The 14,076-nt window shown below is 33.0% G+C and overlaps 1 protein-coding gene across 5 annotated transcripts; it reads left to right on the top strand.

Moving 5' to 3' along the window:
* The first annotated feature begins 9,433 nt into the window (after positions 1–9,433).
* Positions 9,434–13,834, top strand: LOC110447958. 5 transcript variants are annotated; one of them, XR_002462665.1, is made up of 3 exons: positions 9,434–9,545; positions 11,860–11,931; positions 12,534–13,834. XR_002462665.1 is itself a non-coding variant. In XM_021493959.1 (3 exons), the coding sequence occupies exons 1-3, from the start codon at positions 9,524–9,526 to the stop codon at positions 12,753–12,755; spliced, it is 387 nt and encodes a 128-aa protein (XP_021349634.1). In that variant the 5' UTR covers positions 9,434–9,523; the 3' UTR covers positions 12,756–13,834. The 5 variants fall into 5 exon arrangements, 3 of the variants coding, with proteins under 3 accessions (XP_021349634.1, XP_021349635.1, XP_021349633.1); XR_002462666.1 differs by having other exon boundaries at positions 9,434–9,644; XM_021493959.1 differs by having other exon boundaries at positions 9,434–9,616.
* Positions 13,835–14,076: the final 242 nt, after the last annotated feature.

The raw sequence follows: 14,076 nt of genomic DNA, 5'->3' as shown, positions 1-14,076 counted from the left end.
CATATTAACAAAAGGACAACGTATATGCCCTAACATATAAACAATAGGACAAAGTTTCTTTCCTGACATATAAACAATAGGACAATGTATATCCCTAACATATAAACAACGGGACAACGTATATATCCTGACATATCAACAACAGGACAATGTATATCCCTGACATATAAACAACAGGACAACGTATATATCCAGACTTATAAACAGCAGGACAACGTATATACCCTGACATATAAACAACTGGTCAACGTATATATCATGACATATAAACAACAGGACAACGTATATGCCCTGAAATATAAACAATATGACAACGTTTATACCCTGACATATAAACAACAGGACAATGTATATACCCTGACATATAAACAACAGGACAACGTATATATCATGACATATAAACAACAGGACAATGTATATCCCTGACATATAAACAACAGGTCAACGTATATATCATGACATATAAACAAAAGGACAACGTATATGCCCTGACATATAAACAATAGGACAAATTTTCTTTCCTGACATATAAACAACAGGACAATGTATATATCCTGACATATAAACAACTGGACAACGTATATATCCTGACATATAAACATTAGGACAACGTATATGCCCTGACATATAAACAACAGGACAATGTATATACCCTGACATTTAAACAACAGGACAATTTATATACCCTGACATGTATACAATTTTCTTGTGTGTTAGTAGTATAATCTATATAGCAAGATTATGAATATTTAAGCGTTATATTTTCAAAATTTGTATTAAGACAGGTTTAAAGATTTAATAGTTATTCTGTCATTCCTAAATTAATTTTTATCGTATCATTCACACATTTTATTCAAGGAAACATAATGTATCTGATATCAATGAATTTTTGCATAACTTATGTTCACTGTGTTGTAATATGTTCCTATTTGAATAAATTAGTCACTGTATTACTCTCTCTTAATCAAACAACGATTCCTTTGTAATAGAAAATTTAGCTGCGTAATAAATTGGTCCAAAGGTCTCATCTGTATGTTAAGGCGTTTTACACGTATGTCATTTTCATGTGTCCTTATAAGCTTTAACAAGATATATAAATACGTGTACCCCTATGCTTAAACTTCGTCACAGGCCTTTGAACACACCAATACACAAGGATCCCAATAGTCTATATATAAACTTTACGTAAATGATATCTACGTTGAGGTGTGGCTATTTATAATAAACACAATTGTTAAGAGAATTGTGATGAGCTGTCATTATACAAATGTGAGACACACTACTCCTAGCTTATCGAGCGATGGATACGTTGATTATAACGTACTCAGATGAAACGTTATACACATTTACATATGTTCCCTCATTTGTATTTAATCAAGTAATGGAATACATGGCATGAATAGCACAAGTCCCTTAAGCAAACATGATAAGGAAACAAGTCCTCATTTGCTTGTTAGGAAATCCCTGTCTAAAGCCAACTGATCGCCTCAAGATAAAATCCTCTTATACATTATGTTGTGGGAAGAACGATAACTCTTACCGTAAAGCTAATTATAGACCATTGTAGATCAATGTCTCATTCTTGAGGCCGAATATCTGGTATAACTTGTTAACTTAGACGGATCGATCATTTTTAGCCAGGATATATAAACAAAGTCATTTACCTGGAGTAAGCACCAAGGAGAATCTAAAATGTCAGTGGAAATTGCGTAGGTAAATAAAGAAAAGAGTTCAGAAAAACTAAGATATTATCAAGAAAAGAATCACATACACCATTGCTTATTAGTTATGTTTTTGTCATTCAAGGGTTGAAACCCATCTAAATAAAGATTTAGTTTTTTGAAGTTATAAATGGCAGAAACCTCTACAAAAACATGGGTACAGCTAATATCATAATGAATTACCAATATAGTCCTGTGTACAGGTAAATTAAATTGATATCGAATCAAATTGCATTAAGGTCTGAATGGAAAATTTGCTTTAAACATATTTTATTTTCTCATATTATAGCCATGGGATTTGACAAGCTAGGTTTTAAAACATGTTCTACAGTCAGTGATAAAATGGGTGGCAATACATTTAATTCAATCTAAGTCACTGTTTGGTTTAATTGTGTCAGGTTTTAATGTTAAACCATTTCATACTTTCATGTATGAACATGTTCCATACATGATCGTTTTATTATCTCCGCATAGGATGTAAGATAGAAGTAAGATAAACACGTGATTGCACCAAAAGACAAGGTGTACCAAGAACAAATTACAAAGGTCACTTCAGTGATGCTTGAGGCCGAACAGGTGGCAATTCATATTGGTCAAAACCACTGTTGAAACAGGAGTGTGAGGGGTTGCGGTTATGTAAAACCTTAATTTCATGAATTACCAAAAAAAAAAAAAGAATACCGATTAATACCACCTCACAAATTAGAAATGAGTTTCTACCACAATAGGTGGGTGTGATTCAACTCCCAAGGCATCAATTAATCAATCAATTAATTACAACTGNGAAGAATACCGATTAATGCCACCACATAAATTAGAAATGAGTTTCTACCACAATAGGTGGGTGTTATTCAACTCCCAAGGCATCAATTAATCAATCAATTAATTACAACTGTTGTATAACATATTGTTTATACCACACGTGGTATAAACTCTAAACGCGTTTTGATTGGCTGACACGGTGAACTTTGACCGGGACTCCTTTGAATGGACAATTTGGCGGGAAAGCCGCTTCATGCTGTGGCAGAAATGATGATACACAGAAAGTTGTTCGTCATTGTTTTTGTGATAATAAATTTCTTATGTTGGTTTCTATAAATTTATTGCTTTGAAGACAATAAATTTGTTACGTACTTGTTATGATTTGTAATAAATCATAATATTTCCACATATTCCTGAAATTGTCAGTTTTGCATATTAATTAGCGGCATTTTACTACAGGTCATATCCTTACGCCCCATCTGATATCGTTAACAAAACATATATGCATACAGAACATGTCAATTTCCTCGGAATATTGTTTTATTGTGGTAGAAACAGGTCACACAAACTCGTGGTTGTTGTTTATGGTATTTCTGTCACTCTCGTTAGTTATTTTTCAAAAGTTACAAAAAACACTCGCTAAAGCTCGTGTTTTTGTAACTTTTGAAAAATAACTAACACGAATGAAAGAAATACCATATACAACAACAACTCGTTGTGTAACCTCTATATATATTATTTACATTGCCACTACCCAAGGAGATAAGCAAGGCTATCAAAGTTACGGCAAAACATCGTGGACTGAGCTAAGAAAAGTAATGGCTACAACCTATTACCTGTCAAAATGACACAACAGTTATCATAGATAGTTTCATTCAGCTTTTCAATTAAGTATTTCGTGATGTTATATCTAATCATATGTGGTAAATTAAAGTTCGTTCTAGTGAATGAAAGCCCTCTCATTGTGAGAGAAATATTATTTTTGAAATAATTGTAGCAATTAACATCACAATGCCATCTACATAATTTGATATTTAGTATAAGGTTCGATTTATCTTTTAATACATTTTATGGTAAATGTTTTTCATGCTTGAAGATTATTGTCCTTACTGTCAAATCCTGATTTTGTATGTCTGTGTTACTTGGTTAGATTTGTGTTCTGGATTAGCCGATTTTATTATGAAGTTGCTCATAAGCTTACCATTTGTTCTTCTCTTCAAGGGCTGGTAACACTGGCGTGTCTTTATACACAGAAATTATCTACAACTAGGATATGAACATACATTGCCATAAGTAGGTAAAGGAAGTCCCACTTCATTGCCAGATAAACATTTACTTTGAATTTTTGCATGCACATAGTACTACCCACATACCATGTAAATACACATGGTTTGAATAAGTTTACCAATGATATGTGGGAGACTACCAGTGCATTCGCAAGTTCCCTTATATTTCAATATCAAGAAGTCACGGCGTTATTCACTGCAGGGTGAAAATAGTGAAAAGTGATTTTGATGGCCAATCAAAAATCCTGTTAGCGTTTCTTTGCGTTGGCAATCATGTACCGTTTTTGAAAACACCAGCATCCGTATGGACAATAATTTACCGATGTATAATACACATATTTTTTGTTCTCTTCCACCTCTTACACGAGTATATGTTAAATGCCGATAATGACATTGCGCGAAGGAAACAGAAATTACAATAGTTTTTTTGACAACGTACAGATTAACCCAACGACATTTTGAAAGAGCAGGACTAACTACGGTTTACTGAAGGTATACTTTAAAATTAAAGCAGTTTTCAATAGTGTCATAGAACGTTCGTTCAATAATTGTGTATGTCCATGATGCGATGTAGAATGTGTATATTCATACAGACATATGGTAATTGAGAAAATAATCGTTATTTAAAAACAAATATAAGGACTTTACAAGCTAATGTTCACATGCGTGCATACTTATTATATACATTTGTATTTCCGTGTTTTTTTTCTAATTCAACGACATTGAAGATCAATGTATTGGCAAGCGTGCTTCTCATTGCGTGGTTCATCTTGATGACTGTCTGGCCTGATGTTATTTTCAATACGGATGCAATCAAAGAAGATTTCATGTCATAAGGACGATTCCAGGAGTTTTATGCCAATGCGCGTGTGCCATCATTTACTAAAACTACATGCTTTTCTATAAAGGTAGCAATAGATGGTGTCGTCTTAGCGTGGATAAATCAAACTATAATGCAGGCATAATCGGTCTTATATTAATTTGTCTTCAAATGTTTGTTTGCTGATATCACTTATTCACATTCCTTATTTAGCCATTGAAAAAAATAAGTGTATTTATTCAATGATTTATTCTAATTTCAATGTTTGAAAGTAAACAAGTTTGAAAAAGTGTCCTCCTTAGTAATGTTACTTTTAGTTGAGAAAAAAAACTTAGTTAAGGTTTCACGGTGATTAAAATCGTCATTGATCTGAACATCGTTCTGTCTGTCTTTCCCTTCGTACTTCCTCTTGATGCCATCGACCATTCATTCTTCAAGGATAGATCCTTTCATGAAATCTGTGTTGTGAAATCTCTAAGAAAACCTGCAACCAGAGGTGATGTCAGTAGTTCAACCATTGAATAAAATCATTCCTAGTCCGATAATAAATATATTTGTTCGATTTCTATTTCATTTACAAGATAATATTTCACAGTAACTTGAGAAGAAATATTGTTGTAAGGGTAATTAAGAAAACGATAGCTTACCATACAGTAGGTGTGCAGGCTGAAACTAAGTGTAACACTATGACAATGGATGGGGTAATGGTAATTAATTGCAATTAATTACATTTTGTTATGTAATTGGATGTAATGTGTAATTGAGGATTTTTCAATTACATGTAATGGTAATTTAATTAATTACATTGAAAAATGTATGTAATGCTCAGTTACTTTAAATTACTTTTAATTACTTTAATGCTTAGTGTTGAAGTTTCATGCATCCTTTATACAATTCAATCAAACAGAAAGTTTCCAAAGTAAATCTTTATTATGTAAGTATTTATAGCTTAGCTATTGTTCTCCTTCCCAGAGACCAGGTAACTTGTGATTTTAATAACAAAAGATTGCCACACAGTGAGTACATGTATCATAACAGGGTAGACCATTCAGAACATTCTATCTTTGTAAGGGTGAACCTATAGTGAACAGTACTAACACTGAATTACACCTTCACTTGAAAACTTGAACAACCACATTTGAGCCATTTTTAAATTACCAAACACACAACAGGGTATTTCAAGGCAAGATGGATTACTTCAGTTTTTCTGCCATCTACCCAAGGAAAGACACCAATCTGGGTTGGCACCAAAGAAAGTAGAGAAATATCTCGAAAACCTTTGTATTGACATGGAGGATGACCCTTTGTCATTTTGGCAAACACACTCTGCCCATTACCCAGTTCTGTCGAAACAAAATCAAGTATTTGACTATCCCATCATCTTCAGCTTCAGTAGAGAGAATATTCAGTTTAGCCAGGAAGATTTTCCATCCAGACAGATGCCGTCTAAATGACAAAACTTTTGAACTTCTGATGATGATAAAATGCAATATGCATGTTTACACATATAGTGTAAGCTGTCTGAGCAGAACATCTTCCCAGAGTTGAGTACATTTACATACCATGCGAGTGTAAACATACATTTTGTATATATGTAGTGATGTAAATTCCCTGTATGAAGCACAAACAACAGGTTAATAACAAATAAAGGTACATATGTCATTTAAACTTGTATTTTTATTGGCTTGGATTAAAAATGATATACCCAGAATATTAAATAAAAGTAATGTGTAATGGTAATTACTTACATTGGCAATGTAATTGTAATGGTAATTAATTACATTAAGAAAACATGTAATGGTAATGGTAATGCTACTTTTACAATGTAATGTGTAGTTTAATTAATTAAATTACCAATGTAATTGCCCCAAGCCTGAGTCTATGACAATGGATGGGTTACTTAGTATATATTTCTTAATAGCAACAAAAATATTTGTTTGTTCTCGTGGCAATTTTAGAAAAAGGTCTGTAGGAAAAACATACTTAGTTGTCTAATTTGAAGTCAGATTCAAAGAAATGCATCCGTAGAAATTTGGGACAAAAATTGTGAGCAGCTGATTCGATGTCTTCAACCTGTTACTAATTCTTCTGCTTATTATCAAAAACATGTGGTATCAATCTTTGATGAAAATAATTTTACAGAATTATATGAGCTCTTCTTCTTGAGAATTGAACTGTTTTTGTTCTCCGTTTTGGCATGCGTGTCTATACATCGTTTTGTTATATCGACCTTGGTCGATCTGTAACGAGTATCAGAAACAAAGCCCTTTCCAATCCTCAAACTATTCACCCAACGATAAAGTGTTGTCAGTGTCACGGTAGAATATTCATTGATATGACACACTTAATAAATAAAAATTGCGCAATTTATTCATTTATTAATTCATTTATTTACATATACACATTGATTATTTTAATCTATTTAATTACTTGTTTATGTAATTATTTGCTTGTATGTAGCGGTACATTTGTGTGTGTTTAATAGGCTTTTGTTGATGTGTAACGTTTACTGTTTAACTCACGGCTTGGGGGATAAACAATTATCCTTTCGCGTGAGAACTACAGCAATGTAGACTGATTGAAAATAAAGGAGATGTTATCTTGTTCATGTAGAAATATTGATAATTTATTGAATATTGAACTGGGTTTGATGGATGTACACGGCGAAGTGACCAAGGCATATCGTGTCCATCATAAATACAAAAACAATCAAGAAAATAATCCATCATATTAGAATTTGTTTATGTATCAATAAATGTTATTTCAATTAATGATTTCCTTTTGTTTAATTCGTTTATATAAACAGATAAACAGACCGAAATGTATAAATTACATCTGTGTTGTTGTGTGGGACATACAGAAAATGTCAAATTGTTCAGCGTTTATCTAATTTGCTTGTCGTCATACATTGTATATTATAGCAAAGATTAATGTCCTTTCCAAATAACTATTTTTATTTTAACGAAAATATTTCCACCACGGAGATCTCCAGATCTGTTGTTCAGATATGGCAGTCAGCGTTACTGTTTTAATATTACCTCACAACAAAATACAAGAATGTTGCGTTACTGGTGATACTTTTAATAATAATATATCGGTGCAACATTAGGTGTAATATTTTCATATTATAATGGTATAACTTTATATATATAAGGTAATAGAAATCTGAATTTTCAAGACATGTATAGTGTATCTACAGAAAGGTGATGGGACCATACATATATAAATATATATTGGGCAAAGAAGTAATTCCAACAGTGTGGACAAGTTTTGGTTGATCCGCTTCTTTATCAAGGCACAGTGAAACAGAACAGTTACATGTACATATACATCATATTACAAGAAGATAGAACTGATATACTATAATTGAAAATATAGCTATTATATAAAACCAATAGTCCCCTCGGCTAAAGACAGCCGAAGGCAGCAATTAACCTGAGAGCATCGCGGACAAGGAACGCTGATGTAGAGGACCTATTCTTGCGCAAGATGCACTATCACAAAGTGAGTCAATAAGAGATAAGCACCAGAAAGAAGGGACGAGATATCAAAAACGTAGAACATGTGCATGTGGGAATCTGGCCCGGTAAATGTGAAAAATCTCAATTTCCTACGGAATGCCCTCATTAGTCGCCTCTCAATTCTGCAGTGGATTTAACAGTCACAGCAGGGGAGTCCATATTTAGTCGCAGTGTGACATATACATAATTTATATATATATAAATATATATATACATTATGTTGAATATAAAGTAATAGTGATCTGCGATAATGTATATAGAGAAAGGTGATGGGACTATACATGTATGCCTATATTTATATTTTCTCAAACACAACGTATCAGACTTACAGATGTATGGAACCAATGACTTATTCAGCATAAAAATTGTATTGTGAAATAACCCTTGGTTCCACTCATAATTCACTCTTCTTAAGATACGCGTGTTCATTTTTCAAGTCTAAACAAATCGCAACTACAATCCATGCAGTAAGGGAGAGCACTCTAAGATCTGAGTAAGGTCTATAAATAACACGTTTGTTTATCCTGTCTACCCAGTCCGGCGGAGGGGACCATAAACGGTGTCCCGTGTAGGAGGGTCCAACCTGCACGTAAAAAATCCCTCTGTGTATTGTCGAAAGAGTAGGCGCGTTAACGCCGACACAGAGGATAGGGATAGATTAGATTACATTTATTATCGATGATTCGACGGACTTCCAAAATATAGGAACAAAATAAAAAACAAAATAGAGTAGGATATAAAAAACGGACAGCCTGGATACGATACGCCCTCCTCCTAGACCAATGCCATGATATGATACGACCGGTGATCTCCCCATCCCTTTTTTATATAAGAAAAAATCCAATAAAACACATATAGTATAAGCCCAACAACTTAAAGACCCCCATAAGACCAAATACTAATAACCTTTTTTTTTATTTTATTTTTTATTTATTTTTTAAATAAGACATACACCNTGACAGTGTGACATATACATAATGTATATGTTGAATATAAAGTAATAGTGATCTGCGATAGTGTATATAGAGAAAGGTGATGGGACTATACATGTATGCCTATATTTTCTCAAACACAACGTATCAGACTTACAGATGTATCGAACCATTGACTTATTCAGCATAAAAATTGTATTGTGAAATAACCCTTGGGTCCACTCATGTTCATTTTTCAAGTCTAAACAAATCGGAACTACAATCCATGCAGTAAGGGAGAGCACTCTAAGAGCTGAGTAAGGTCTATAAATAACACGTTTGTTCATCCTGTCTACCCGTGTGTACATTATTGCTCGTAATGCTGGCTTGTCACCAGAACGACACNGTCTACCCTTGTGTACATTATTGCTCGTAATGCTGGCTTGTCACCAGAACGACACCAACATGGCCGAAAATTGACATGTAAACCCAGGGATGAATAATGCCACCCAACAACAGAGATGGTAACGCGCAAGTTTATTATGAAACATTGAAAGACGTTTTCGATTTCCTGAAATCTGGGCAACCGCGACAGGTACATGTATTACATGTACCTAGTACAGGTGTGTCATGGCGGTGTGTATTAGACACGATCAGGCTTTGTCAGGTAGTGTTTTATAGATATAATAGGTGACTGAAAGAGGCAGCCTTAGACATGGGTATATAACCTGAAAATATACTAAACGCCGCTGTTCTCGATTACCTGTACAATATAGGAACGTACATGTATAGCTACACACCAGAACGTCTAATTTTTAAATTCATTTTGCATAATAAATTATTTATTTCCACAAGATTCAGCTAATTTTATTTATCTTTGCATATCGTTTACGTTCTTAATAACTACACTTTGTGATATGTGTTGGTAATAATACTTACACTGTATAAAACCAAATCGAAAATTTCGACATTCAGAATCCTGACCGAGGGATTTCGATATTTCAATGCTTGATAATGATGTTCAAATATCACTTTAGAAGAAAATGGTTGTTGACATAATATGAAATATATCTTTAACTGGCGTGTTGTTCAAGAGAGGTTTCTACAACAAGGTACATAAGGTACAGAAAAATGATTCACATACGCTATATTGACTGTGTCTGAAAAAAGATCAATAATATATCCAGGCAAACATTTCTTGTGACATTGTATGCTTCCGCTAATTCTTTACATTAACCAAGGACTATATCATTAACATTTAGTAAAAATATATTACCTTGAAAGATTGGCATATATATATATATAGTATCTTACATGGGTTTCAATTTCATATGAGATTTATGAAACGAGTCTTACAATTTTTCAATATAGCGAGCCTATGGTGGGCTAAAATGAAAACTGCGTGACGAGTTTCATCATATGAAATGAAACGAATGTAAGATCCGTTTTATCATATAATCAAGATTTGTGGCACTTATTCGTGTAAAACGACAATTTTCATGCAACTTTGAAATGTAAAAAGCCGGCCTTTTGACTCCAGTGAGTAAGTCTGTGACGTCATGTACTTGTCATAGACGTGACACAATTAAAATTTACAACCAATAACAGAGCTGATGGGTAATATTACATGGTTTAATACGCAAATATATGACGGGTATGTTCACTGGATAACACAGTACATTATGTGATAAAAGTAAATACAGCTAATCATATACTTACTTCCTTTAGCTAGCCTTTAAATATTGAATTCAAGTTTATCAGAATTCCCTCCTTTCGTTAGTTTCGACGCTTGTATCCTTAGAAAATAATGATGCAATGCCACACATTGTAATAAAATATCTCCGATGAAATAATATTTTATCGATGCAGTGGACAAAAGTCTGATGTGATGGAATCAGTTTGCACAGGAACAGTAAGGTAATACGTTTACTACAGCCGTATAGTAGAGACTTTGTTTAAAACCATGATTTGCTTTTTTGGAAACAACTAAAATCTAGCAGTGTGTGCTACATTACACTACTTTTACAGTCTCAACTTCAAAAATGCGCACCTAGTTACATACCACAGTCAGTGTTTTCATGTAAAAATATCAGAGCCTATCCTTGAAAAAAAAAATGATTAGGAAATACTCTCAATAGCAAATAATATCCAATATCATGAATCATTAACAAATGCATCGAATTAACAAGAAGTCCTCGACAAAAGTAAATTAAGAAATAATCGAAACTATTTATTTCAACATAGATATAATAATAAGCACGTGTTCTACCAAATTCTAAGTGTATATATCTTCTGAAGAACACGGTCGTTTTAAAAAACGTTTATCAAGGTTTCAGTTGTGTTAGATAATTAGAAAGTACCCCTAAAACGGCCCAAATACGCCAATGTCTGCTAGAATTTACCGCCACCATTCGAGTATTTGTAGGAATTACAACAACGAACGACACGTCTAATATATGTGGGTTATTAAAAACATCTTTGTAATAGTGAATAAAGGTTAAAGATTTCTCTTTACAGTCAAAGAGAATTATCGTTAATTATAGCAATACAATTACTTTTACTATATATCAAAATATTTTTCGGTTTCATCTCCTTTTTAAAATATTTTTTTATGATGTAATCTTCACGTTTTAAGTTGTTATATTTGCTGTCAAATTCTCAGTTTGTGTTTACAGTGTATTTCTATAGTTTTTGGTTAAATTTATTTTGTATTTAGTTCTGATGAAGTTTACTTTTTCAGATGTGTTTTGTATTTTACTTGCTAAGATGAGTCCTGGCTTTGGCGACGTATACATCCATATGTTCATTAGCTTACCATTTGTTCTTCTTCTCTGTAAGGGCTGGCAACACTGGCGAGACTTTATACACAGAAATTATCTCCAACTAGGATATGAACATCCATTGTCAGACGTAAGTAAGGAAATCCCAGTTCATCGCCTGATAAATGTACAACTTACATCTATTAGTGAAAAAACCCGTTTACAACATGTACCCGTGATATTTTGGGGATTATCAGTACTCTCGTATATTCGATAATATTTCCATATCAAAAAGTTTATATATTATTCACTGCATGGTGAGCATATCAATTTCATTGATGAACCGTAATTGGCACAAAAACCAAATTAGAACACATTCCTGATTTACACAATCAACATAACAGAAGAACACATACAACTGTACCTAATGGATTCAAAAACAAAAGTATAATAAATTCTTAATTGACACAAAAACCAAAATTGAACAAAATGAAAGAGCATGACTAGGGTTGGGGTGGGGGTGGGGTGTGTGTGTGTGTGTGTGTGTGTGTGTGTGTGTAGAAATATGATAGAAAGGAACACCAGGAATTATACTATAAGGCATGTATTGAGATGTAATTTCTCGATTGCGCGCAGCAATTTGTTTCTTTGAGTAAAATAGTCAATGCTACATACCATACATTTATTCCAATTATGGACCTACGATGCGTTTTGTAGGTCCATTTTTATTTATTTATTTATATTTTACTTCAGCCGACATTGAAGATTAAGGTATGGGCAAGCGTGCTTCTCATAGTGTGGTTCATATTGATGACTGTCTGGGCTGCCGTCATTTTCACTACGGATGCAATCACAGAAGATTTCACGTCAAAAGGACGATTCCAGGAGTTTTATGCCATTCCGCGTGTGCTACCATTTACTAAAAATGCATTCTATTCTCTAAAGGATGCAATAGATGGTATCGTCTTAGTGTAGCTAAATCAAATTATAATGCAGGCATAATATGGTTTCCTATTAATTTTCTTCCATTGTTTATTTGCTGATATCACTTGTTCACATACCTAATGTATTTATTGAAAATTTTAACCAGTGTATGTATTCACTGATCTATTTCATTTAACGTTTGAAAATAAAAACATTTACAAAAGTATCCTGCATATACATTTATGATATTATTTTTGAGTTAAGTTATAAAGGGATTAGGTTTGAATGCGATTAGAATCCTCACGCTCTTCTTGATGCCATCGACCGTTCATTCTCTAAGGAAGGGATCCTTCTATGAAATCTTTGTTCTGACATCCTTCATGAAAACCAGAAGTGATGTTATTAGTACCATCTTGAATAAAAACATTCCTAGCCCGTTAAAACTACTGGTTTGATTTTAATTTTTAACGATAATATTTTACTGCAACTTAAAATGAAATGTTGCAGTAAGGGTAACTAAGAAAATGATAGCTTACAATAACCTAGGTGTGAAGTCTGAAACTAAGTATAACACTAGGACAATAGATGGGCTACTTAGTATTTTATATATTTCTTAATAGCAACAAATGATTTGTTTGTTCTCGGAACAATTTTACAAAGAGGTAAGTCTTTAGGAAAAATATTCTTCGTTGTCTAATTTGAAGTGAGATTGAAAGAAATGCACACATAGAAATATACTAATTATCAAAAGTTTGTGGTATCACTGTTTGATAAAAACGATTCTTCTGAATTGTATGAGCTCTTCCTGTTGTAATATCTAATATTTTGAGCATTGAACTGTTTTTGTTCTCCATTTTGGCATGCGTTCCAATACACAGTTTTGTAATATCGACCTTGGTCGACCTATAAAGAGTAACAGAAACAAAACCCTTTCCAATCCTGAAATACTTCACCCAACGATAAAGTGTTATCAGTGTCGCTGCAGAATATTCATCAATATAACGCACTTCATAGATCTATTTATAATCAAATATTATTTTTTCAATCTATATTTTATTACCTGTTTATGTATTTATAATATGCTTTTCTTGACGTGTTACTTTAACTGTTTAACTAAAGGCTATTGTTTGGAAGATAAACTAGGATATATTTCGCGTGAGTACTACAACAATCAAAATTAATTGACAATAAAGAGGACGTAATCTTGTTCATATAAAAAAAATGATAATTTATTGACTTTTGAACATGGTATGGTGGATGTACATCGCGAAGTGACCAATGCGTTGAATGGCCCTTCATAAAAAACCAACAAAAACATCATATTATAGTTTGTTTGTGTATCAATAAATGTTATTTTAAATAATGAGTTCGT

The sequence above is a fragment of the Mizuhopecten yessoensis genome, unplaced genomic scaffold (genome assembly GCF_002113885.1).
Source record: "Mizuhopecten yessoensis strain PY_sf001 unplaced genomic scaffold, ASM211388v2 scaffold3717, whole genome shotgun sequence".
Lineage (NCBI taxonomy): Eukaryota > Metazoa > Mollusca > Bivalvia > Pectinida > Pectinidae > Mizuhopecten > Mizuhopecten yessoensis.
The sequence above is the reverse complement of the archived record's forward strand: the minus strand, read 5'-3'. Positions and strand labels throughout refer to the sequence as shown.

Excerpts from the sequence above, each read along its gene's own strand:
- LOC110447958 (XM_021493958.1), top strand. The coding sequence starts at position 9,524 with ATGCCACCCAACAACAGAGATGGTAACGCGCAAGTTTATTATGAAACA. Across the intron at positions 9,689-11,859 it reads ACACGATCAGGCTTTGTCAG|GGCTGGCAACACTGGCGAGA; the intron begins GTAGTGTTTTAT and ends CTTCTCTGTAAG. Across the intron at positions 11,932-12,533 it reads ATGAACATCCATTGTCAGAC|CCGACATTGAAGATTAAGGT; the intron begins GTAAGTAAGGAA and ends ATTTTACTTCAG.